The 27,143-nt window shown below is 42.6% G+C and overlaps 2 protein-coding genes across 3 annotated transcripts; both read right to left on the bottom strand.

The window, feature by feature from the left end:
* Window positions 1-3: 3 nt before the first annotated feature.
* On the bottom strand, window positions 4-15,411 carry gart (phosphoribosylglycinamide formyltransferase). The gene is made up of 23 exons (XM_078243494.1): window positions 15,328-15,411; window positions 15,043-15,148; window positions 11,235-11,384; window positions 10,063-10,158; window positions 9,349-9,523; window positions 8,485-8,596; window positions 7,909-7,977; window positions 7,668-7,793; window positions 7,241-7,328; window positions 6,632-6,717; window positions 6,381-6,549; window positions 5,560-5,791; window positions 5,177-5,271; window positions 4,758-4,867; window positions 4,045-4,243; window positions 3,226-3,477; window positions 2,502-2,654; window positions 1,901-2,104; window positions 1,616-1,774; window positions 1,279-1,409; window positions 660-801; window positions 449-564; window positions 4-352 (listed from the first exon to the last, which is right to left on the bottom strand). The coding sequence occupies exons 3-23, from the start codon at window positions 11,377-11,379 to the stop codon at window positions 155-157; spliced, it is 3,057 nt and encodes a 1,018-aa protein (XP_078099620.1). The 5' UTR covers window positions 11,380-11,384; window positions 15,043-15,148; window positions 15,328-15,411; the 3' UTR covers window positions 4-154.
* A 1,405-nt stretch (window positions 15,412-16,816) lies between these two features.
* LOC144512978 (uncharacterized) lies at window positions 16,817-20,515 on the bottom strand. 2 transcript variants are annotated; one of them, XM_078244008.1, is made up of 5 exons: window positions 20,434-20,515; window positions 19,807-20,096; window positions 17,913-18,179; window positions 17,319-17,471; window positions 16,817-17,230 (listed from the first exon to the last, which is right to left on the bottom strand). In XM_078244008.1, exons 2-5 carry the CDS (start codon window positions 20,081-20,083, stop codon window positions 17,064-17,066), a joined length of 864 nt encoding a protein of 287 aa, XP_078100134.1. In that variant the 5' UTR covers window positions 20,084-20,096; window positions 20,434-20,515; the 3' UTR covers window positions 16,817-17,063. The 2 variants fall into 2 exon arrangements, with proteins under 2 accessions (XP_078100134.1, XP_078100135.1); XM_078244009.1 differs by lacking the exon at window positions 17,319-17,471.
* Between the last annotated feature and the right edge of the window lie 6,628 nt (window positions 20,516-27,143).

Here is a 27,143-nt window from a genome sequence, read left to right on the forward strand (position 1 = left end):
ATGATGAAATCTACTAACTCAACTGACGTGACTGAATATTTAGATTTACGTGTTGCTTTGTTAGTGTGTCTTTTGTGTTATAAAACCAGTTTTAAGTAACAGAAGTAAACCGTTGTTAATGCTCGGCAGTAAAGCCGAGCTGGATGCGTGTTCTCTAACTCTGGGAACTGGACTTCCACATGATGTGTCCGTCCTCTCCGAGCCTGACCGCGCCGCTGGCCACCAGCTCCAGAGCGGCGGGGAAGGCTCGGTGCTCTGCCTCTCTGATTCTGTCCGACAGACTCTCCTCTGTGTCGTTGCCCAGCACGGGCACTGCCTCCTGCGCAACGATGGCTCCTGCGTCCACCTCTTCCTAAACACAGATGAACAAAAACAACGGCTGTGTGACTTGTTCAGAGAAAAAGCTCTAGGTTTGATGTCTGGTGTTTCCACAGTATGCCATACTTACTGCTACAAAATGGACCGTGCAGCCAGCGACCCGTACCCCAGCCTGTAGAGCCTGCTTCTGGGCGTTCACCCCCTTGAACGAGGGCAGCAGGGATGGATGGATGTTGAGCAGCTTTCCTGTCCCAGTAACAGACAAACACCCAATGTAAAACACCTTCCTGTGACCCACCACATCATCTCATGCAAATGTAAGACATTTAGTTTTTCCACACCGTTCCATTTCTTGACAAAAGTTCCCGTGAGGATCCTCATGAATCCAGCCAGACACACCAGCTCCACCCCAAATTCTTCCAGTACGCGATCGATGGTGCCATCGAACTCTGCTCGGCTCCCGTACAGTTTGTGGTCCACCACCTAAGTTGGGGTCAAGACACACCAACACAACCGCAGCAACAGAATTTAGGATTTTAAATACTTTTGGTTCTCAGTGTTTAATTTTTTATTTAAATTATGTATACTCTTTATTGATCCCCAATGGGGAAATTACTTCAATTAAATGCTTGTGGTGTGTATTTTTTGGTTCGTTGAAGTCACATGAGCTGGGTCATCCACTTTTACCATCTATAAGTCGTCATGCAGCTCGACTACTGCAATGTCCTGCCAACAGGTGTTAACCTAAAGGCACTAAACTGGTTGTAACTACAAACTTTTAGAATTACCAGGGAAAAAAGATAATATTGCTTCGCTTCATCATCACTCCACACTAGTTAGGTTTGTTGGATGTTACCCACCTGTAAATGGGAATGCAACTACCCTGTCACAGGCTGTTTTGTTTTGTGTGAATGTTCTTTGGGGACAAAAAAAAAAAAAAGTCATTATTAATATGTTTACCCGTGTCTGGATGCCGGCCAGCGATGCTCTCTTCAGGCCCTGAACTCCAGGTCTGTTGGAGATGACCACCACTATCTCTGCAGAGCTGGACGGACGCTTGGCCTGCTCTATCAGCGCCTGCAGGTTGGTGCCTGAGACAAACATACCCCAGGATTTTTTAAACAGGTCCTAAGGAAGTAAGTGGTTACTGTAGAGAAATGAGAGCGGTATCACTCTTCTCCTTATTTCTCGACAAGAAAGCCAATATGCATCCTTCCTAAAATGTTGAACTGATCCTTTAATTGTCTTGCAAGGCACTCTTATTCAACTCTCATTCTTGGATCAATAAAAAACACACCTGTGCCAGAGATAAGAACAGCCACTCTGGTCCTCTTGCGGGGCGTGCTGCTGTTGCCATGGTAACCACTGTTCTGCTCAATGCCCAACTCTCCGCCGGGAGCCGGCCCCACATTCAGCAGGCATTGTTTCAGGTTGCGGACCACCACAGGCTCTGACCCTGCATAAACAAATACTTTTTTACAATTCTTTCCATTCTATGAACAATAAGACTATTGCCTTTCCTTTGCACTTGTAATTTTAAAAACACTACCTGAAGCTGTGCTGTATTACATTACTGTCTCACCCTGCTGCTTGTGGGCCAGTGAACCCACGATCCAGGCCTCTTTATGTGCTTGAAGCTGGTGTAGGACCCTCTGAGCATCCAGGGGGGCAACCACCAGCACTGCCCCCAGGCCACAGTTGAAGGTGCGGGTCATCTCCTCATCGCTCAGACCCCCCTCCTTTTGGAGCCAGGAAAACACTGGGGGCATGCTCCATCGAGAGGCATCTGAGTCATGTATAAACGCCAAGTAAATATTATATATAATACACGAGAAAAGGCTGCAGCCTTAAATATCAACTACAAAGTGACCTCTACAGTTTCAAGAGGAGGGAAATGAACACAGTGTGGAGGTGAACTGTGCTGAATATGAAAAGAAGGCTGCTTATTCATGTTTACATTGAGTTCAATGTGCACAGCGGTCATCCCACTATAAATATGTTTGTACAGGAAACAGTCTTTATTGCTTTTTTTCCCCCGCTGCCTCACACTAGGTTATCATAAAAAAGGTAACTGATTTCCAAAATGCTAAGGCAGCTTCATCCAAAGGCACACCACCTTTCCAGATTGCTGACATCAACAACTTATATGCTTCATTTGAAGTGTCCACGTGCTTTCATCTCACCTAAATCGACTGCCAGTTCCTGGGGCAGCACCCGAGGTATGTTCTCCAGAAGCCCACCCCCTGTGATGTGAGCGTAGGCTTTGACAGCGCCGCTGCGAAGGATTGGCAGCAGCAGACGACTGTAGATCTTGGTTGGCGTCAGCAAAACCTCGCCTGGAAGCAGACTTACCGTCAGTTAGTAGGCAACAAGGGTTAAAGCTATTAAGAGTATTTTAGCAATGCAACTAAACAAATTACTTTTATTATCCATTAATCTGCTGATTATTTTCTCAATTAAACATTTGCTCTGTAAAATGCCAGAAAAATTGTGAAAAATGCACAAATGTCACAATGTCCTAAAGTCCAAGATGATGTCCATGTTTTCTTACAGTCAACAACCCAAATATATTCAGTTTACTATGATATAAAAAACTGAAAATCCTCACATTTGGGTAAGGGTCACAAAAGGTTAAATGATTATTTTTTACCACCAAATTTCATGGCTAGATTATTTCTCAGCAAAAACAGACAGACGTTCTGGCAAAGGGAGGGAAAATCCATTGGCCAATGAATGGCAGGAAGCACCATAGTTCATTGAAAATGTGGTCTTAATATTGCACCAATAACAATAAAACTGCTACAGAGGCTACCAATTGTTCGGGAAAGTCTAAATGCTACCGCATTTAGACACATATAAATTAAGGGCACACTCTGGTCCACCTTTGTGACCTAAAAGGTGACTTACCAACAGTCTGTCCCAACTTGCCAAAAGGAGCAGGGGAGCTGTAGCTCAGGTTGGCCCTCTCCAGGACTTTGCGGACAAGGCTGAAGCCGTTGCTGTGGACCCCAGAGGAGGACAGTCCGATCAGCCGGTCCCCCTCGGCGATGTCCCCGAGCCTGGGCAGCAGGGCCCCGCGCTCCACTGCTCCAACACAGAACCCGGCCAGGTCGTACTCTCCTGGAGCGTAGACGCCCGGCATTTCTGCAGTCTCGCCACCTGGACATGGACATGAAAAAAAAAGTTGGGAGGGGAGTCAAGACCCAGTCCACTCAACTCTACCTTTTTGAACCAGGCTGGTGACATAGGACCTCTTTCGGATCGTCGACACGCCAAAATATGACTATTTATCTCATATACATACATCATCATGCTTAAACACAGCATCTGGGAATCTGTGCCAAATTAGTGGGCCACTCGGTGGAGAACGTGTTCACTTAAAGCCACGTACTGCGCACTGTCAGACAAAATCTTCCCAGACTCTTCCCATGTGCGGCATGGGGAGTACCAACTCCTGCCCTCCGGGAGGCGCTATAGGGTCCCAGATTGCAAAAAAAACAAATTGTCCCATGTCAATATCTTTGCTCAAAGAAGTGAATTTCCCACCATATATTATATTTATTTATGACCATTATTGCAGGACTGGGCTCCCATCATATTAATTATTTTGTTTTGTTTTTTCTGTCTTCACGTTGTTGTCTTTTTAATTGTTGGAGCTTATATTGCAAGAGAAATTTCCGTGCCCACGGACAATAAAGTGCTGTCTTATATTATCTCCTCCCTCACCGAGTAGAGCGCAGCCCGCCATCTCGCAGGCCTTAGCGATGCCGCCAACCACCGAGGCAGCAATGTCCACATCCAGGCTGCCGCAGGAGAAGTAGTCGAGGAAGAAGAGCGGCTCGGCGCCTTGAGCCAGCACGTCGTTCACACACATGGCCACCAGGTCCTGGCCCAGGCCGCCATGCTGGCTGCATGCCTGGGCAATCTGAGGATACATTTCTTTTTGTAATTTTGCTAAATGCTTTAGCAAACAAAATAAAACTGCAACAGAGAAGAGTTTCGTCTGACTTTACTGGAGATTTGAAAAAGTCAGGTTTTGGCACATTGATCTTTTACACACACACTGGATCTTTCACACTTTCAATTAATGACATTCATATTTCTGTTCAGAGAATTCGAGAAGCCTTTGAATCTGTGTACAGATAAGCATATCTCCCCTGCTGCTCTATAACTTCTGAGCCAAATTTGGATCCAATTTTGAATGGTTATTTCTTGGCCTATTTGGCATCTGCCAAAGCCTAATTGGAATGAGTCAAGGTTTTTTAGTACTTTCATTGGATTTTCATTTGGTCCAGGACTTTGAAATTACAATCAGAGCCACATATTTGCAGTAACAACAAATGACAAATAGGACTTGTGGCAAACAGTGGGCATGCAGATTGATAGACAGATCTTTCATACTGTCTTTCAAAATTGGCATTTAGGAACTGAAGTCCAACCTTGAGTTTGGTCCCCACTCCGTCTGTCCCAGATACCAGGATTGGGTCGACAAAACCTGCTGCCTTCAGGTCAAACTGCCCAGCGAAGCCTCCCAGTTCTGCATTACACCCTGGGAATAAAATGCCAGTACAGCCATGCTTACTGCTTCATCCATTCTTTCTAATTTGACTGAGTTTGTACTAGGGCTGCTAAATTTATCTCTGCAAACACACAATCAAAATGACAGCATTCACAACTAAAATGACTACAAATACAGCAATTTGTTTCTTAATGACAAAACGGTTTCAGTCAGCCGCTTGAAACAAGGAAACTATTCTTTCTGATCACTGAGATATACAGGCGTCTGATCATTATTTAGATGTACTACAAAATATTTTCTTGCTCAGTCTTTAGTTTTTGTACATGAAAATGAATTTACCAGCACGGGACGTTGCCTTGGCCAGAGGCTTGATCATGTCCACCAGCTTGTTACCGGCAGCGATGTCCACTCCGCTGTCCTTATAGGTCAGCCCTCTGTCAGAGACACAGTGAAATACAACCCACTCAGCTGATGAGCTGTTATTCCCAGTGTTATATCATGCCTGTCTTAAAGCTAGGTTCTGGTTGTGTGGAAATTTAAAGAAATAATAGGACACCGGAACTTCCAAAGTGAAGTTTATTAATCATAAAGTTCTACATGATATACTGTACATACCTTGACTACAAACTTAAAAAAAACTACAATGTTCTGTAAAAACAACACAAAACAAGAAATGGAATGTTTTAATGTTTGTGTGTCGCCTGTATGGCTATCACACACACCTGTGTTGGTTAAGGTGGGCGATGGCCCGGTGGCCGATGTCGCGGCGGTACACGGCGCCCGGGAATCCTATGGCCGCCACGCCCTGGTTGGCCGCCTGCAGAGCATTCTCCAGGGACGGCCCGACTGCAGTGACGGTCAGGACCCGCCCGCCGCTGGAGACCACGCCTCCCTCCTTCAGCGCGGTGCCGGCATGGAAGACCTGCAGCCCCGAGTCCTGAACCTGGGACAAGCCTGAGGATTAACATAGGTGTTACTCTGTTATTCGTGGGTTCTGGATAACAGCAGATACATATAAATACACACAATATAAAAAAAATGTATAAGGATTTACTCCAGACCTTTAATAAAAGACACTGTGTGTAAGATTTTATATGATTATAACAACTTTCATGAATGTCAAACCCTGTCTGGTTCAAGCTTCTCAAACATGAAAATGTGCTGCTTTTCTTTGTTTTATATAGTAATAACCTGAATATCTTTCACATTTCTGACCGGTTGAACATAACAATCTAAATACATACATTTGTGCTTTGAGAAAACATAATGGTCATTTATAGACTAGTAACTATGGATATTTAACATTCCAAAACAATTAATTGACAAAATGAACTGCATTTGAAAATTGCCTTGCTACTTTTACTTTCTCCCTGGCAAAAATAAAAACATTTAGTACAGAAAAAGACCACTTGGCACACAGAAATGTTGGCAATGGGTGCGATTTGCAAACTGGAAGTCAGCATGGCAGATTGAATAAAATGATGTGACGAGTCCCTCCTGTGTCTGCCCTACCAAAACGGCTGTCCTGCAGTGTCATGCTTACCTGTGATCTCTACTCCTTTCTTGTAGGAGCCGGGGTAACCGGCGCTGGCCATAACCACAGTGACTGCAGAGCTGTCCTGGTGCCACACGGGGGCGTTGGAGACCAGTTTGCCGTTCACGGTGTTCAAGATGACTTCATACAGGTCGCTCTTTAGGAGTGGCAGCAGCACCTGAAAGAGTTGACAGTAGATATTTGATGTCTATTGTATGAGAAGATCCAGTGATAGGTGCCTTGAGTCTAAGAAAACAAACCTGACACTCGGGGTCTCCAAAGCGACAGTTGAACTCGAGGACCTTTGGCCCCTGCTTGGTCAACATCAGCCCTGCATACAGCACACCTGGACAACAAGAACACAACATATTTGAGATAAGCAGTTTTTCAATAATCTGAAACCAGAAACTCTTTGCAAACATAAGAACACAGAATACAGGTGAACTTTTTTTGGACTGGACTATCTGAACCGGTTGCATGCTCCTTCCAAACAACCCACAAGAAGAGCAGGCTTGCTTCTTCTGCTAACAGCATCTCTTCTGACTCCACGAATGTTTTCAATTACGAATACCAACTTTTGCCTTCCAACAGGCAATTTAGAGTACCTTCACTTAGATACAGCAGCCTTAAGGACTCTTTTATACATCAGTCTATCCTCTTACTAAACCAAAACTAGTGTGCTGCCAATTAAGATCTGGATCCGAGGATATCATGAAACATATTTCTTTGCCATGGCTGTTGATATGTCTTCATCTTTGTACTAAATGTGTAATTGTTGTCCAACTCAAAATGAATTTCAGTGTAAACTGACAAGTTGTATCGTATCCTATCGTACTGTACTCATGTATAGACAGAAAAAGAGCACTTGCCCACATAAGGGGTTCCCTCCTCCTTCATCCCGTCCACAGTCTTTTGAAGGACCGTCTCTCTGATCTGCTGCAGCAGCTGCTGGCTCACCTGCACAGGGCCGAGAGACAGCATGAGCAGCATTAAAGATGGCTGCACAATATATCAATTTTTGCCTTTAAATCGTCATTGCAATATCAACTGGCTATGCGCGAGAGGCTGCGACATATGGCAAAAGACACTTTTTTTGTGTTAGTTGAATGAAAAGGAAAATGCAGAACTGTGTACATTTTAATATCTGTTTATCGCATTGTTAACGCGATATTCAAAAACGTTATTGCATATCGCATATTTTCCTCATATCGTGCAGCCTTACTGCACACAAATGGACTGCTCCTAATCCTAAAATGAACACAGTATTCAGCAAAAATAAGGAAAGGACATGTGTACCTGAGGGGTGGGGCAGTAGGCCCCCATGCCGCCGGTGTTGGGCCCCAGGTCGCCGTCCTGCAGCCGTTTGTGATCCTGTGCTGGAGGCATCGGAGACACCGACGAGCCATCAGTGAAGCACAGACACTACACAAAACGAGGGGGACAAGGATTAACGTCATGTCAGTTTCCCTCTAATTCATACTTTGAGGTAAAGTTAGCTTGATTCTGTTATGGATTTCACTAAAAGTCACAAACTCACAGACACTTCCTCTCCCTCTAGCAGCTCTTCAACCACCACTGTCTCCCCTGCAGTTCCAAAGGCTCGGTCCTGCAATGCACAGTGTCAAAGAAAAAGGTTTACCTTTGAACAACAGGAAAATGGAAGAAAAATCCTTAAAGAGCCGAAATATATATATTATATATGCGGCACGGCAGATACTCTTGGTTTTAGAAGGCTACAGAGAAAGAGCTTTACACAAACAATGTTTACTTTACATCAACTTTTTAAAAAAAAACATTATGTAGAAACTCCAGCCAACAAAAGAAGGAATCCACAGATTGGTTTGGGTTAAATACAGTTTGAGCCCAGAATCATACTGGCAAATTGTCTCCGTCTACAGAATTGACCCCAGTTTAGTTTCAGTGGGACTGATCCGTGGTCAGCGGCCAGATCTCAACGTGCGGCAGATTGATGAAGAAGGTAGGCTTTACTACAGTCGTTTTACAGAAAATGTTTAACTAAATGTTGCAGGAAATTCTCTTTTCCTGGCACTCCTTGCTAATATAACTGCCGAGGATGAATGACCACACAGAAATGTATTTAGTAGTTTCACACCTGCATGATGTCCATCACAGCCTGACAGGCCTCGTCCTGGTCTGCAGCCACAATGACTCCCTTCCCTGCTGCCAGCCCGCTGGCCTTCACCACCAGCGCTGGGAAGTCGGCCCTGGAGACCCCAAAAGAAGGAAATAAACTCAGTAAAGTGTAGGAAGAATCAACATATTTTCACAGAAAACACATCTGGAACAGATGCTGCATCGCTGATATGTAACATAAAATGTTTTTTTGTGTGTGTGTGTGTGTGTGTGTGTGTGTGTGTGTGTGTGTGTGTGTGTGTGTGTGTGTGGACCATTTAACATGTGCAGTGCATTCTTTGGGAATGTGTTTGGAATCCATATGGATGAAGGCTGTCAAAACATGGCAGCTGTTGTTCTGCCCAAGATGGTTTATATAACAAAAAAAATAGAGTATAAAGATTTTTTTTTTTTTTTCAGTACAAGTTGCAACTCTGTTTATGATTGTTTTTGAGGGTACTCTAATATGAAAGGCAATCATCACATCTTAGATCATTAACCATCTGAGAGACAAAACTTCAGTAGCGATATCATTTTCTGTTATGGTGTAAATGCTGTGTTTAATGGCTCTGAAAACAAAACAACTTGGCTGCTGGAAATCAAAACGAAAAGAAAAGAAATACATTATTGTTTTACCAATAACAGTGGGGACCATGCATTTAGCACTTTCCTCCCTCTGCTATTTACTTAATGAATAGACAATGCCGGTGGAGGAGGACAGCTCTCTTTATATCCTGGAACTTTACTGTCCCTGCATGTCTTTCTTTATATTACCAAGTGTTTGTTGGGACTCGTGCACAAATACACTCCTCCAAAAGATACAAATGTTGTGTATTCTACTGACGTGCGGATGTATTTGCAGGCCTCCTGGGGGTCAGTGAAAGAGCCATAACGGGCGGTGGGAATGGCGTGGCGCTCCATGAAGGCCTTGGAAAAGCTTTTGCTGGCCTCCAACTGAGCGGCTTTCGCAGACGGGCCAAAACAGGGCACTCCGGCCGCCGTCAGGTCATCGACAATACCTGGAAGAGACGTTAAAGTTAAAAGGGAAAGAGATGTACGGAGAAAGGGATCACAGTTAATATCAGGGATCTTCAACAGGGGGTCTGGGACCCCTAGGGGGGGGGGGCCTCAGAGTCAATGCAGGGGCGCCTCCGCCATGTTTTTCTCAGAAATTAAGAAGTCTTAACATGAATGAGCAAATATACATCCCCACTACTTAATGACCGATAGGTAAGGGAGTCCCTAAGGCCATCCACAGATACAGTTAATCCTAAGGATTCACTCTGCCATATGTACAGTATGTTTAACTTTAAAACGTCATTTATAAAATCATGCCAACAATTAGGAGGCTATTTGAATAGCTTAGTATTCTATGCAAAAAACAGTATGTATAAAGGCTTTAGGCCACCCTACATGTCATTGTAAGCCTAATTTAATATGGAATTTAATTTTATACTATATATGTAGTAGGGGGTCCCTGCTCCTCCTCTCTTTCAGTTAAGGGGTCCTTTGCTTAAAAAACATTGAAGACCTCTGCTTCATGATGGAGCTCACTTACCTGCTGCCAGAGGTACCTCAGGTCCGACCACAACCAGCCCCACATGATGATCCTTACAGAACTGAGCCAAGATGGCGTGGTTACTGACCGACACCTCTGCATGGAGAGAGTGAGAGTGATCATTTACATTCATCAGCTGCCTGATGCTATAATCAACATCCTATTAAACTAATTGCGTCATTAATTCAATCAGCGCATTAATTAACACGTTCCTCTTCACCTTGCACATGGGGTGCCATTAATGTAGTGCTACATTTATAAAAACACTTTTATGGATGATACGAAATATAAGATCAAACCATCTTCTTTATAGTGGGAACCTCGGGTGTAAGGAAGCGGTTATATTGTTTATGTTACTTTCAGTCTTTATGCTAAGCTAACTTCTGGCTGTAGCTTCATATTTAGCATTCAGACATGAGAGTGGTATCAATCTCCTAATCGAACTCTCAGCAAGAAAGCCAACAAGTGTTTCTTAAATTGTCAAACTAATTCATGCAAGTCATTTCTCTAGGCAAATAAGCATGAAATTCACTGGTTAAAGCTCCACATATTTACCCAGTTTCTTTATATTTTAAGTTAACTGATTAAACATCCCTGGGTTTTTAGACATTTCAACATGTTAACTTGGGCTCTGGGACATTTCATGTACCACACAGTGTTCATTCATTAACCGAGAAAATAAAAGACAAATTAATTCATGATTAAAATAATTGTGTGGCCGGGTTAGCTCAGTTGGTGGAGCGGGCGCACACGTATAGAGGTTTGCTCCTCGGCGCAGCGGCCGCGCATTCGACTCTGACCTGCGGCCCTTTGCTGCATGTTGTTTGTATCTGTATATCTGTCCTAAGGAAATAAAGGTCTAAAAATGCCCAAAAAAAATAATCTTTAAAATAAAAAAAATAAAAATAAATAATAATAATAATAAAAAATATATATATAAATAAAATATAATACAAATAATAAATATATATAAATAAAATATAATAAAAATAATAATAATAATAATAATAGTTAGTTGCAGCCTGAAATTATTTGTTTCTTGTACCTACTGCATTTTATAAAACAGAAATGCAATGGGCTTCAAGGTTTTTCAGCCCTGATTTTAGTTTTGGTCAAATTCAATTTTTAAAAAGGAGTAAACTGAACTAAAGAGCCTCTGCGTTTGCATTTACCAGAGTTGCTGATCTTCCCACATTTGGCCGTGCCTGCATTCCCCGGGGCCACCAGGACCTGCTGAATCTGCGGCGACTGGGCTAGCTTCCAGGCAAGCGCATGCTCCCGTCCACCACTGCCGACCACCAGCACCTTCTCTGCCATGGCACCTGAGCGACGATGAAATAAGAGATCCCGGCATTTAGTATTAAACTGAAACCATTCACACATTCACCATCCAGTAGGCCTGGGTACCGAATTCAATACTTTTTAATCACCGACCGAATTGCCTCCTTAGTATAGTGTATCGGGGAAAAAATTTCAATACCTAAGGAGCAAATCTCATCAGTGACAGTGAGCCAATACTAGGCATACAGCATGCTTCTACTAAGATCTTATAATGTTTGTGATTGGCTGTCTAACATTCCACGTCGTAGAGACATGCAGGAAAAACTCTACGTTACGCACAGAGACGGGGCTCACCTAGTAGGAGCTGAAAAATAAATAAAAAGGTTTATGCCGTAATGTGTGAGGTTGTAATTTTCTTGTTAAAACAGATTTCATGGAATAGGAATCGGAAAAAAAGCATTGTTCAGGAACCGGTATCGAAGTCACGGTATTGATAACGGTATCGAAGATGTTCCCAGAAGGATACCCAGCCCTACCAGCCAGTGCTTCTCATTTGGCTCCAACTGTGTGTAAAGTATCAATTTAATTAGCATGCAAAGATTGACCTATAACAAAAGGACTTCCCTAAACTGTGAGGAAGCGTTGACCTTTTGTGAGGCCTAGGGTCTTACATTATCTTGTAATGCCACACTAACCCGGATCCAATCAACTAGAACAAAAACACAAGTCTAAAATTAAATGGCATGGCCAAATCACCAGCAACTGCAAACAGGGGCTCATTTGCATGTAAAAACAAAACCATTATCAGGTTGATATACAGCGAACTATTCGCCTTAGTCTCAGTTTGGCAGTGCAGTTGTTCTGCTGGCAAAATGAGTCTCGGCAATTGTATGCGATTTACCCAGTTTACCTATTCTTTTGGCCACTACATACGATGCCTCCAAACACTGTTTAGACACAGTGCTGTGCACTGAAATGGTTGCCTGTTGCTGATGGAGGCCATCAAGCTCTCTTTTAAAATATTCAGCCGGTTTATCCTTAATGCCAGCATGCTTTGTTTCGAGGTGCCTTTTTAGTTTGCAGGGCTTCATGCTGTCGTTTGCCAGCACCTCGGCACACAAGACACACTGAGGTCTCAGATCAGCCGTGACTGTAAACCCAAACTGCAGGTATGCTTCATCGTACCTTCGAAGCTTTTTTGCAGCTGGTGGTGCGTAGGAGGTGGTCCTCACTAGAAATCTCTCCATTTTTGTTTGGTTTTGAAATAATTTGGATGTGGATTAGTTGCGTTTTCAATAAAGTTTAGGCTATGATGTAACCATGTGCGCGTGTGTGCGGCTATGTTGAGAGACTAGCTAACTGGCTAATCAGTCGGGACTTAGGCACGATCTTTAAGACTTAACGATTGTAGTCCTTTATCAGTGAGTGAGTGAGTGTGTGTGTGTGTGTGTGTGTGTCTTAGTCACGTGGGTGTTGCAACATGGTGAAAAAGGCAGAGGAGTAGTTAGCTAAGTGCACTGCCTAGCAGTTAAAAAATTACTGGCTAGGGCTGAGATGGGGATAATCTTTAAAAAGACTGTTTGTGGGATTGGTCTTTAAAAAGACTGTTTGTGGGATTGGTCTTTAAAAAGACTGTTTGGGTTTTGAAATACAGGCCTAAGTAAATCAATATCGAGATTGATAACAGATAGACTAGCGAGAGCTGGCACAAGCGACCTTGGCAAGAGACTAGACTAGAGTGAATGGAGCCATGTGAGTTGTGTGAGAGTGAGTGAAGTAACATTTACATTTACACCCCGCTCTGTAAGCCAGGGAGGCAACGGCGGCGGCCATGCGCATGTGCAATTCATTTGCAGCCTGGACGCGGAGTGGTGTGTGTCTCCTCTCTGCTCTGACTGCAGGCTGGGACTGCTGCGCGAGGCTACTGAGAGACTGACCGCCTGTGAGTGCTTTTGGACGGGGGAGGGGCTCACGGCAGCACCCGCTGCTCGTTGAGCACCGTAACTGCAGAGTGATACGTGCTTTCGAGTCTCCAAACACCACAAAAGTCTCCAATAACACCAGTAAAAGTCGCTAGATTTGTCGCTAGTCGCTTTTGACAACAACAAAAAAGTCGCCAGGAGGATGATTTGTTTGTGTGTTATAATAGTCCAACCACTTGCATTTCAACCAGGGAATTTTCGTGATTTTTTTTTATTTTTATTTTTTTTCCCCATCCTGTAGCCTACTCGCACCCCCCCCCCGGGAGAGTGTCCGCGCCCCCCCTGTTGAGAACAACTGCTCTAGGGCTACGGCCAACCGTTGGTGGCAGTCATGCAACAAGTTGTTGCCAAACACCAATATAACAGAAGAAGAAGAAGAAGAAGCATCCCGGCCATGTGAACCTTATATACTGCATATGTACTCTATGATGTGAACGCTGGTAGTTGGAAAAACAACGTAATCACGGGGGCGGTCCCTGTTATTCCCAGGTGGCATGAACGCAGCATATATGTGTTCAGGGTTTCATTTACCGAACGCAATGACTGGATCACATTTTTATTTCTGAAGCAAACCAATGTTCAGTCAAGCAAGTATTCATTTTATTAGTTGCACATGTAAGGGATATAATATGCTGATTTTAGAATTATACAGGAGGCATGCAAATACCTTATCTTAATTAATGTTTGCAACCATCTAAAGTGGGATTTCGTATTTCAACTGTATGTGAGAGCTTTCACAATGATATGATATGCATAATTTGTCACACTAATTGTCACACAATGTAAATTCACTCGACAGTCCCTCGTGACACACACTAAAAAATGAATTATTTCACTGGTTTTGGGGCTAATGTGTTGTCTTAAACTACCTTAACTTAAAAAAAAAAAAACAGACTCACTTTATTCACTTTCACCCTCAAATGTAATTTAAGATAAAGCAGTTCCAAATGTTAACACTGCGAGGGTTCAACATTTCATACAAGAACAGGCAAAAAGACACTTAAACCCCCATCAACTCAAACAAACCAAGGTCAGAGGACAAACCACCCCAATCTGCAGTGACCTGAGGATTGTGCAATTATTTACTATAGTAAAGACCCGGATGTGCAGATACCTTGTCTATAATCTGCCTTCTTGACCACTATTACTGTACAAAGGGGTGAGTGTTGCACAGTGGGTGCACATGTTCCACAATTAGTCAAATCACTGGCTTTGATTGAAATCACTCCACTCATGTGACTCACGTCAAGGAGCAAATCAAATCCAACAATGCATACTTAAAGACAACATAACCAATATGGAGGTGATTTAGGATCTTTTTCATACTGTGCAACACTAAAACACTGCAATTTTAACTACATAACTAAAAGTAGAGCATCAAGTAAGAATCTCTTTACTGCGTTGACTTGTGTAAAGTCACGTACAGTATCATCAATATGCCTGCACATGCATAAATATACATGCACTTTTTCTGCACTTCAACAGGATGGATGTTGTTGTCTACATCCTGAAGCAATCTATTCTGAAAAAAGTAAACATTCAATTAATTTAATCCAACTAACATCAATGGCTTTTCTGTATAAGCTAGTAAAGCATATGCAAGATGCATTTATACTGCTTTTGCATACAAATATTAAAATGTATGAGTTTTTTTAAGCAACATTAGCACATAAACAACTGGTGAAATGAAAATCTAGCATGCTGTTTTGACACTCACCTGTGTGTTAGTGTATGTGAGAAGCAGCAAATAACGGGAGCCCAGTTCAGGACAACAGTCAGAAGTATCTCCTCTGCTCTGCTCTGCTCTGCTCACAGTCTACAGTCTGACCGTAGAGGCAAAGTATGTCATCATCATCACACCACACACACAGCACGTGGATCCACTAACACCATGATGTAGCGCTAAACACTGACAAACGCTACGCAAAGTTAGCTTAACGTGCTAAATAGAATAAAACATGCAAAGTCGTCATTGTTTTCCGTTTCGTTTATGTATGCTTACCTTTATCTTCTGCCCACGCTACTTTTCTTTAACAAGTTTTGGGATTTCTCAACTTCCTCGGGGTGTAACTGTCGAGTGCATCATGGGAAGTGTAGTTAATTATCCAAAAAAGGCCTACATCTCTGCGCCTCGATTTCAAAATAAAAGTATTTTTATGTTTACGTCATCCTCTGGCACAAAATGTTTTTTGTTTTAGTTTTTTTTAAATAAATTTTATTCATTTACAACAGCAACAAAGGAGCCACTGTAATCATTGGCATTACATTAATTTTTTAATAATTCATAAAATTTGTCTGCTACTAGTTCCATTGTGCAATAAGACAATAATGGCGAGTCATTAATTTTGGGACATGATATTTATCATTTTGAGGATGTTATTTGTCCTTTGTACTGCAGTGATGAAGAGTAACTACATGCATGTACTAACATACTCTACTTCAGTACAATTTTGAGGTACTTTAAACTGTACTTCCACTATATTCTTGAGGAAAATATTGCACTTTAGACTCCACTACATGTATTTATAGCTATTACTAGTTACTTTGCAGATTACATGCTAAACCTAACATGGCATTAAAAAAATATGAATAGTTAAACTACACAAGTAGTTAAATTAGCTGCATCTACAACAGTAAAAAGCTTCTCACACCGGAATACATAATTAATCATCAAATAAAAAACAAACAAACAATATAATTGTATAACAAAATGAGGACTTTGTTTTAAAGTATATTTTGCGATACTACCGATATAGTATGATTACTTGATAATACTACTCAATTATTTGAGATGCAGGGTTTATACTGTACTTGTAGTGGAGTAATTTTACTTCGCACCTTTGCTACTTTTACTTAAATATAGCTTCTAAATACTTCTTCCACCACAGGCCGATTCACAACTAGTCTAAAAGACCATAAATACATTTATATATGCAACAAATGTGTCCTACAACATTGTACAGTACATTGGACAATAGTCATCTTAACATTTATAGAACTGACGTATGGAAAAGTGAGCTGGCAGGATATTAATCATTAATTGTGCCAACATCTAAGTACCCTGGCTGCAATGACTACCACCTTCCATGCTTAATGTGGCCTTTGGAGCAATCAGAGGAGGTTAGACTGCTGATATAAGCTTTGGACTATCGGGACATAAGAGCTCTGTAATATAAGCTGGAGCTCTGCCATTTATTGCTTTGAAAGAAATCAATATGTTCTGAAAGTCAATCCTAAAGTTAACTGGAAGAAGGTGTAAAGTGGCCAAATAGGTGCTGATGAGATTGGCTCTCTAGTTAAGAGTCTGGATGCAGCAAGGAGCAGATGAGGGAAAGCTTTATGTGATGTTATAGATGTAGTAAAAAGGAGACTCCTCTTATTATTTCAAACACACTTTATTCAAGTAATTAACTGACATGAAACTGTTGAAAATGCATTGTAAAAAGGTATCAGTGATAGAAATGAACATGTATAACAGTGCGTTGGTGAAGATATTTTCAGCTGTTTGATGACATGTGGAAACTTGCTGCAAAAGGATGCTTCTGCAGCTGAAGTTAGAGAACAGAGGTTGTATAACAATGAGTAATAAATGATGATTTATGTTTCTTGTCAGTCGTCGGCAGGGTGGATATCTGCTGATCCTACTCAGTAGGATCGATAATGTTATTTTATCAATTTAAATGTTTCACGTCCCAATGTATAGGTCTTCAAGCTTTAAGTCCATGAGTGGCAGTCCAGTTACAACAAAGGGAGTTCAGGAGCATTGAGGAGTTCTTGTCCTAACTCGGTCTGTCGTACAGCGAACAGTGTGATGCCTGAACTGTACGCTGCGGGGATCTTGATGTGCGTTAACTTGGGTGGACCTTGTTCCTGCTGCTCGTCAAGGGCCATCTGCCTTACTTGGCCTAATAGGAAGAAAATAGAGATGAAAACATATGTAACAGATGACAAATCTGCATAAATAAAACCCTAACCCTAATTAACTGCTTCTACCCTCGACATCCAGGGCTTTCCAGCGCGGGTCAGACTGGCTGTCTGATAAGCTGGACAGACAGCAATCTGGCGTCAATCTCTGCAGCACGTCTTCTCGACGAATCAGCAACACAGATTCACTGCAGAGTCTCTGGTGCACCTCTCCCTCACTTACTGAAAAATAATTTTATGCAGCTATATCAGAAGATATGATTCTCCTAAAAGAGCAGTTTCTTTGCAATAGGGCTGCACGATATGAGGAATAAATCTCTCTCTCTCTGATAACGTTGAATATCGCTATAACGATATGACTTGCGATACATAAACAGATATTCAAGTGTACTCATTTCTGCTGCTTTCAGTATTCTGCTAAAATACAGCAAATTGCTCGTTGAATTAAAAAATGATTCCAACATTGTTATTGAACGAATTGAATGTAAAAAGCACCATTAAAAAAAAGAATACAGCTACATTTTAAAGTGCAGTTTTCTAATGATATTTTCTTTCAACTAATATACTCAGTATCTTTCGCGATATGTTCATTGCGCAAGTTGATATCCAGAGAACGATAAAAAAAAATGATATATTGTGCAGCCCTACTTTGCAATTACTCACCTACATCTAAAGGATTGGTCATGAACACAGCATTAGATGCAACGCCGAATATGAGCTGATGGTGCCATGCGTCGGGCACCTCCTCTCCCTCGGGTACAGCCAGCTGCATGTTCATGGTCGCCACGGGAACAGCACCGTTTTGGATCCAGCGTGCGAGCCAGGGGACCAGTCTGACCAGCCGCCGAGGGTGAAGGTGGAAGAAGCGACCCATTACGTTCCCCTTACTGGCCTCCTCTGCTCCTCTGATGAGCTGAGCGTGAGTCGCACCTAAAAGAAGTTATAATCCTTATTTTTTATCATTAACTTTAAGATCATTATAGAAATACAGAAACTTATATTTTACTTGTAGTATCTGAGACCAATGAACACAAAGTGTGTTTTCTTTTCCACTCAGAGCCTCACGTGTGTGATGACAGCTTGAGCTAAACGCCTGAAATGTCAATGCAAAAACTGTAACAGAGCTGAAAGAGTCAATTACAGTCGCTCCTCTGAGAGACCTAAAACTCTTTGTCTAATTCAAGAGGGTACGTTTGAATTTGCGTGGTTGACAGTGCAGCCAGTTGTCACTCTGGCACGAAACCTTGCTTATGTGTTCAAGGCGTCGCAGAGCCTCATTCAGCGGGGAAGCTACCATCTCCGCTAGCGTCCGTGACACCAGAGGCCCGGCTGAGAAATGCTACCAATACAAAGTCATGATTTATGCATTCATATTTTATTACCTGTGATGGTTTAAGTATGCAGATGAGACAGCCTTGGTGGGGCACCTAAAGCCTGACAAATCATCCTTGGGTGGTTTTGAGGAAGGTAGAGAACTTCTGGGAGAAGTCCCACTCACTAAGGTTAACAATCAAACCCATCATAAGAGTTAACACTTCCAGATACTTAGGGATAGAGATTGATGATGGGTGGTGATGGTGTAGTGGATATGACACATGGCTTTGGTGTGGGAGAATTCCCACTCTGATACATCAACCAATGTGTCCCTGAGCAAGACACTTAACCCCTAGTTGCTCCAGAGGTGGGTTACCTCTGACGTATATAGCAATTGGAAGTCGCTTTGGATAAAAGTGTCAGCTAAAATGACATGTAATGACCAGCTGAAGTGTGATGTACGTTCAACTGTAAAAGGTAAAAGAAAACTGCAACAGCAAATGTTCTTAAGGAAACTTAATCGTTACGTTTTGCAACTGTTTTACGAGGCTGTCCTACAGAGCATCCTGCCCTTTGGCATGATTTACACGTTTGGAAAGCATGCTCAACCTAGACCATAAAGGCGAGGAGGGTCAGTGGGTGTAAGGCTAAGCACATCATCAATGACCGTGCTCACTCCCTCCACAACAGCTTCCGACTAAGCTGTCGGGGCAATGGAAGGATTCTGCAATGGACAATGACAACAGCCAGGTTTAGCAAGTCTTATGTCCCTTCAGTAATTAGACATTTGACATGGTATTTTGGTCAAGGCTATCTTTAGGAATCTGCAATATTTATATGGTGCAATTCATATTTACATTTCTTTGTTTATTAGTGGATTATAACGCTGTGGGACATTCTCAGGGATCATGTAGCCCACTGCACGTAGTATTTATGAGTGTGTGTCAGCATATGCTAGAGTGAGGGTACCCTTAAAACCAGGAAAAGACAACACGTGTCATATTGCGAAAACCCAAATTTAAGACGATCTCTAGCCTCATATATCGATTTTGATGTAATACCGATATATTGCCTAGTTCTAGTATAAAGTTGCATTACATTGAAATCCTCAAGTGAAGTACAAGTACCTAGAATATGTAGCTAAATACAGTACTTGAATAAATATACTTAGTTACACTGCCACAAAGGTGGAGAAAAACCCAGGGGGCCCACAGCTGGCCCTCCTGTATACCAGGACATTTACCGGCTTCACTCCGGGACAGCAGGTAGTCAGGCAGCGGTGACTCGTTCCTCCTCAGCCGTGTTTGGACGCAGCGGTCTACTTCCTCAGGGGCCACAGCCATGCTGAGGGCCTTCAGCACATCCACCACAGCTGTGGCCCCGCAGGCGGATGCTCCTATCTGCAGGGTCTGTCTCTCCAGAGCCTCCTGGAAGGACCACAGCATGGCCTCATCTGCTCCTGCCTCCTCCTCCTCCTCATCATCACCTCCATGGACCTGCTGCTCACACACTGCCTCCATCTGAGAGCCTCACCTGCAAACACAGGGTTTAAGATTATGCAACTTCACACCGTATCAAGCTTATGTACCTGTAGCAATATATGTGTGAAGTGCATCAGTACATGTGGTGTGACATTACATTTCAGTGCAAAATAGTTCAATATGAGTCTGAGTCAACGTAGTACCCACTTCATTTGTTAAAACAATGTATTGTATGAAGCTAGTTTCCATTTCTAGCCGCTCCTAAATCATTGTTTCAAATGATAACCCTGCTTCGAGACTTATGCTATCAAGAGTCTATTTATGTTTTAATCTAAATATTATGTACGCAAATCTTTGCCTTTACAGAGATATAATCAATCATGTCTTACCATCTCCCAAAGTGGCTGACAAAAGGCGACGACAATAACAAACAAGCAACGTGCTGCGCATGCGTGGTTCTACCTTCAGTGCTTTCTTTACCGGTTGGGCAGAGAGGCAAAGTGACAACTAGCGCCCCTGCTGGCCGCGTTCAGCCATGAGAAAAGCTACTCATGTGCTACTTTGTGTATATAGTTTGTTTCTTCATGATAAAATCATATTATAACCCTGTATGAATCTTCATGTTCTCTTTTTAGCAAAGATTAAATACAGTCATGTAAGACAGAGCAGATTTCTTAGAGTTTATTATGTTCACCAAACAATATGAATCCGGTTACAGCATTGCATTTGTTCTAGAAATAAAGACAAAACCATCCAATTCCCACCAGAAGTTCTCCCTTGAGTACCCCAAACTGCCCAAAAAGGTGTGATTAGATGAAGCACAGGATTCCTATTCTGTCCTGTGACAGTTTTACATCAGGCCAAGAGATGTCAGTGTTGCGACATTGGAATGCAGCATTGAGCAGTTACTGTGGTAACGCAGCAGATATACAGTATGTGTTGTCACCATGGTTGATGCTCGGTAAAACAGCCTGAGGCGTGATGCCGACAGCCGCCTCTATCTCCTGGCATCACAGGAGGCGGGGGCGTCAGGGTGAAATGTGCAGAGAACTTCTGGATTCTGTGGTTCCACTGAGGCACAAAACCTCTTCGAGAAATGTTAGTGAGGATATTTTAATGGGCTATTTAATTTGTTTCTCTCATTCTTTCCCCTGCATTTTTCAAATTGTACCCCAATTTCAGTTTCCGTTTGTAGCAAATTTTGTATAGTTTAGTTTCAAAAGTAGTCTGTTTGGGCTAGAATGTATCAATGAATAAATACTCCGGGCTACTTCGTTCCAAATAATCCAAAGAACAGAACTAGCCTATCACATGAAACCAATTTCCTTCCAATTATTTTTTTGCAGAAAGTGTACAAATAGGCAACTTTGGCTCTTCCTCCAAGAACACAAGGAGTCTAAGGAGGCCGCATTTGGTCAAGTCACTGCATGGTGCCATCTGGCGGAGGAAAAGGGATACAAGAACCACAGACTTTAAGAGTTATGGTTGATTAAGAAAGTCGTATTTTTCCAACTTGCTTTGATCTTTCCCTCTGTATCTTCATCTGTACAGGATCCAGGATCCGTTGTCAGTGCGTGTAATTGTGAATTTGGTATTCGTCTCGCCTCCGCGTTCTTCTGGTTTTCCACAGCTGCAGCAATGGCCGCTGGAAGCTCGACAAGCAGAGTGCGATTAAAACTCACTGGGCTCTCCGAGTGAGATCGGCAGCCGATATGAAGCAGGTCAACAGACAGATGAGGTAGGAGGGGAAAGTATTCACATGTCTGGGATGAAAGATAGAAACAGAGAGGCTGTCTCGGTTTCTCGCAGGCAGACTTCACCTCAACATCACCTTTTGCTTTTTTTGCAGAAGCTGAAGAGTTGAAAGCAGCGTAGTGGGAATTCTCTTACTATGAAATAATCACAAGACTCAGCTATTAGTTATCATACTTGTCAACAAATGTACAGATCGATATTTCCTCTGAAAAGGGCATATGAATAATGTGAATACTGTGGGCATGAGGGTCGCTGAAACGTGCGGTGTGTTAATCATTTTGGCAGACACAAGCAAGTTGAAGTAAACCAGCGGCTCCTTTCTGCAGACTGCAACTAAACAACAGTGACAGCACAAACATTTAGGACTGGCTCCAAATCAATGCCACAATTACCAAAACACAAAACAAGACCGAAGGAGAGAAGACTGATTGAACCATTTTGACATCGCAGTTAAAAGGGATGCGGAAACTTCCCATCAAAGCTCATTGGCTGGCAGGGGTTCAAGACAATCTGATTATCTTTAACACTAAATCCTCAAATCTAAATGTGCTGTATTATTAGTGTTGCTGAGCTCCGCTCACTGGCCTTTGTAAAGAACAACTTCTGAATTGCTGCAGGTAGATGCTGCTGAGCGGTTCACCTTAAAAAAACAATAAAAAAATGTAGATCTAGTTTTGTACTGGACACATCCAGGTGGATGAAGATGTCCCTGAGGACACCAACTCTTTACTTTTGGATGTTTCCGCCGACATGACAAGTTCAGTCTTTCTTGTGACATTTTGCCACAAAGATAACATATTTCCCTATTCTATTGACTGTTGCTGGCATTTACACAGCTACGTACATTTCCCAATATCTTAACGTCTATTAAAGTGAACAGCTGGAGGCAATTTGAGATTGTTTTCTCTCCCATTACAGTGTCCATATTCCAAATACATTACACTGTCCTCTATTCACAACCTGCCTCAGAAAGCGTCATTGTTGGCGATAGCTTCTTGTGAGCCTCCAGGTTATGACGGGTCGCTCCAAGCGTTTCAAAAAATGACTTTCTAGACATGAAGAAACAATCAGAAGAGGTCTTGTTATGTGAAAACAGTGAGCTAGTTGACCCTGTGACATTTATCTTGATGCCACTTAGCGGACATGCAGGGAAAAAAAGGGAGAAAATAGTCAATCTGCCGGCTGTGTACAGACGTGTAGTTGTCCCCTTGGAATAACAAAGGGAGGCAGAGTCTATTTAAACACTATCTCCATGACCTCTTGGCGCACAGCAGCTGTGCAGGGATCTACAGGATTAACCGGCGCCTCTCAGGTAAGCTGATTCATAATACATAGCAGCAAACGCTTTTGAAAATACCCATAACAGCACATTAGCATTGAAATGAGGTAGCGCTTTTGTCAGAAGGTAGTTCTGGGTCACAGAGACAAACATTGAATACTGCCGGAGGGACTTCAGCACACACTTGGCTGTCCCCTCCCCGGCCCCGTACGCCTACATCGCTAATGTCAATAGTGTTAACATCCTGGCTCGTTTGCAGAGGATGGATTTCTTTAGAGAGCTGGAAGCCATCCATTTTGGACAGAATTCAGCTGAACCTCGCTTCACATTACGTGCTACTACATCCATGACAGACTTTTCAACATAAAACTTAATACAAAGCCACGAGGTGTGTGAGATTCTATTCTTCACTTCAACAGGCTGTAAAATATTTCTTCCTGTTAACTTACCTTTATAGGAGGCAACCTGCCCAGCATGCACCCTCATTTTTTGCTGTAAAAGTGCTTTCAAAAGGCAAGTGCATAAATAATAAACATTTAGTCTCTGCGAGAACAGCATTTGTGTCTTTTGTCAAACACAATGTGAATTTTGCACTCGACAAAACATCTAAGTGACAGCTCCCTATGGCTGTGCTCGGAGTCCAACGTAAGAGCAAAATCATGATCTTCCGGTAATTAATTACATAGGGAAACAGCTGGTTCTGAGATACAGTTCTATACCTGCCAAGCTCAGTTGTCAAAAACTGATTTTATTCAAAATCCCATCAATGGTCTGTTCTCTCAAGTGAATACCGCACAGCACAGATTGTTCTTTCAACGGCAAATAGAATCTTTCCTGCAGCTTTCTGTTCTTTTATTCTGGAACGCGTCACACTGTGTTCAGTCAGATGGAGCATCTGGAGTCAGTGTGCCGGGCGTCTAAAATCTAATTTAATCACTCAGAGTAAATAGCACCTTCAGACATTTAGTGCAGTTGAATTATATGCATTTATGTGGGAGAATTAAAGAATTAAAAAATTAAAGAATTCCATCCAGATGCAGAGAATGTCTTCTTTCCCAGCGTCCAGTCCATTTCTTTTATAATGCCTACTAACAACAACAACAACAAGATTATAGGTAACCACTGGGGATATGAAAAGGCTTACAATTTAAATGGTCAGTTAAAGTGCTCATATAATGCTCATTTTCAGGTTCATGATTGTATTTAGAGGTTATATCAGAATAGGTTTACATGGTTTCATTTTCAAAAAACGCCATATATTTGTTGTACCGCACTGCTCCTCTTTTCACCCTGTGTGTTGAGCTCTCTGTTTTAGCTACAGAGTGAGACATCTCACTTCTGTTCCATCTTTGTTGGGAGTCGCACATGAGCAGTACCTAGGTAAGGACTACTAGCCAGTCAGAAGCAGAGTATGAGGGCGTGCCCTGACAGTACCTAGGTAAGGACTACTAGCCAGTCAGAAGCAGAGTATGAGGGCGTGCCCTGACAGTACCTAGGTAAGGACTACTAGCCAGTCAGAAGCAGAGTATGAGGGCGTGCCCTGACAGTAGCTAGGTAAGGACTACTAGCCAGTCAGAAGCAGAGTATGAGGGCGTGCCCTGACAGTAGCTAGGTAAGGACTACTAGCCAGTCAGAAGCAGAGTATGAGGGCGTGCCCTGACAGTACCTAGGTAAGGACTACTAGCCAGTCAGAAGCAGAGTATGAGGGCGTGCCCTGACAGTAGCTAGGTAAGGACTACTAGCCAGTCAGAAGCAGAGTATGAGGGCGTGCCATGCTAGCAGCTAGGCGAGCATTATAACGTGTGTTCCAAAGTGACCATGTTTGTCTCTGAAGTAAAGGCTGGACTACAATAGAGCTGTTTGGAGCAGTTTGTGAACAGTGTTTTCTGTTGGAGATGGTAAGTCCCTTTGGGGTGGACTTTGGGCTTTTTCACTTTGTAAACCTATAATGTCCATAAAAAAGATGTATTTTATAACACAATAAAGGAAAGGGAAAAAGCCAAAAAGCATAATATGAGCACTTTAATAAAAAAAAAACAACGCAAACCTGCTTTCTCAAAGCTCCTGTTGTCCAGGCAAGCAACTGAACTTTCCATGAACAAGCTGCATGGCACGTTCATGAATACAAATCCAATCGTACGCCACTTTCAATTACATCTTCAAGAAATGCTGTGACATGTTTTATTACTGTCAAATACTATGATATATAGCACATCCAGTACATGAATGACAGCAGTATTAAGTTATTAATGCAGCTGAAATAAAGCTGTTGTTTAGGCGCTTCTGCAGATTGTTGCAAACGCGTTTAATCGGCTATTCTTACGTCAAATCAGATTCACCGTGCCTCACAACAGAAGAAACACTTGTCTTATTTAGCGGTGTAATGCTATACATCACCACCTAACTGCAAAAACAAACTGTCCTTGGCAGATAATGTTCCATACAGTTGCTTGAGCTGGCTGATTTTCCTCTCTGTGACACATTTGTCAGGTTTCTCAGACACCAGGACAATTTCTGCTCCTTGCTCATATATCACAGAGCAAAAGGTGTTGAGTTTTTTTCTGAAGATATCAGCCTAAAATAGTCTTACTGACATTCCAAATCACACATTTGACATTCACAATGTGAGGAGAAAACTTTCCATCTGTTAACTTGCAGCCCCACTCATACTCTGACATGGCCGAGCTGCGGAGGTGACACACACACACACACACACACACCTGAAAGGTGCTCTTTAAGTTAAGACACCTGCATCAGACAACCTGGCATTAGCTCATGATGCCCGCTGAGATAGCTGTCAATACAGCTGAGTGTCTCCGCAACAGAATGCCATTTACCCTGCTTCGTTTCTCCAGACCCCTGCTGCTCGGTCCACAGTTTAGCTATCAACCTCTGACATTTATCAGCTTTCCTCCAACTCTGGCTCCTCGAAAACATCTCTTCAACACCCAGGAAGAAATGGTAAAAAGTTCAGGGAGGCTTCAAAAAGGTTTATGGACGATGATGCAGCAGTCTCCTGTTTTATCTGCCCTGGTTATGAGAGTTTAGCAATAAGAGCAACAGATGATCGCAGCAGTTGAGGGTTTTGGGAAAGTGGTTTGACCTGAAATTTTGGCTCTTGCTTGCTCTGGTCTGCAGTGAAAAAACTACAGCATTGATTGCTCATATGCCTTTTCCAACAATAGCTGTGTTCGAAACCATTCCCTCATTTACTCACTCAATCACTTACTATTCCCTATATAGTGTTTATTAAATAGTGAAATGTGTGATATGGGGAATAACCAAACGAGTCCTTTTGCTTCTCCTTCTCCTCCGGGAAAACACGACCGCGTTGCATTGTGGTATACAGGAGTAAAAACATCGTATGTGTGCTAAAATTAGCTGGGCATTGTGGGTATTTTATAGTGGACTATTTCTGTTATAGGGAATGGTTTCGAACACATCTAATGTTTATGTCCTGTGGCAGTGTAAATTATAACAAATTATTATTGTCCATCAAGAGCAAGTTCGGAAGCACCCACTCCTAATGAAGCCATGTATTGAACATTGCTGTTTCATTCTTTTCCTGTCCACATACCAAGCCTTTTTCTTTAGAAAGAAGCTGCCAATAGAAAGGACGATATTCTCCCAGGTCGGTCTCGAAGAAAAAAAAAAAAAAACACAGGCCTGGACTTTTGGCTCAGACCGTCCCACCTAAACCACATGGAGATACAGTACAGTACAGTACAGCAGCAACCGTACAGCCACACTCTCTCACACAAATTCTAGTTTATACATAGGCAGCGGTGACCTAGGGGTTAAGGAAGGGAGCTTGGGACCGGGAGGTTTCTGGTTTAATCCCCCAGACGGGACAGAAAGAGCTGTCCCTCCCTCATTAACACCACTGAGGAAGGCCACTGAGCAAGGCCCTTAACCCCAACCAGCTCCAGTGGAGCTGCTCAGTGGCCAGCAGATCAGACTGTGGTTGTACTGGGCAGCTTCCAGGTATGAATGTGGAACTGTGTGAATGTGACAGGTCGTCGCTGCAAATGAGAAGTTGTTCTCAATCGACTTACCTGGATAAAT

The sequence above is a fragment of the Sander vitreus genome, chromosome 24 (genome assembly GCF_031162955.1).
Source record: "Sander vitreus isolate 19-12246 chromosome 24, sanVit1, whole genome shotgun sequence".
Classification (NCBI taxonomy): Eukaryota; Metazoa; Chordata; class Actinopteri; order Perciformes; family Percidae; genus Sander; species Sander vitreus.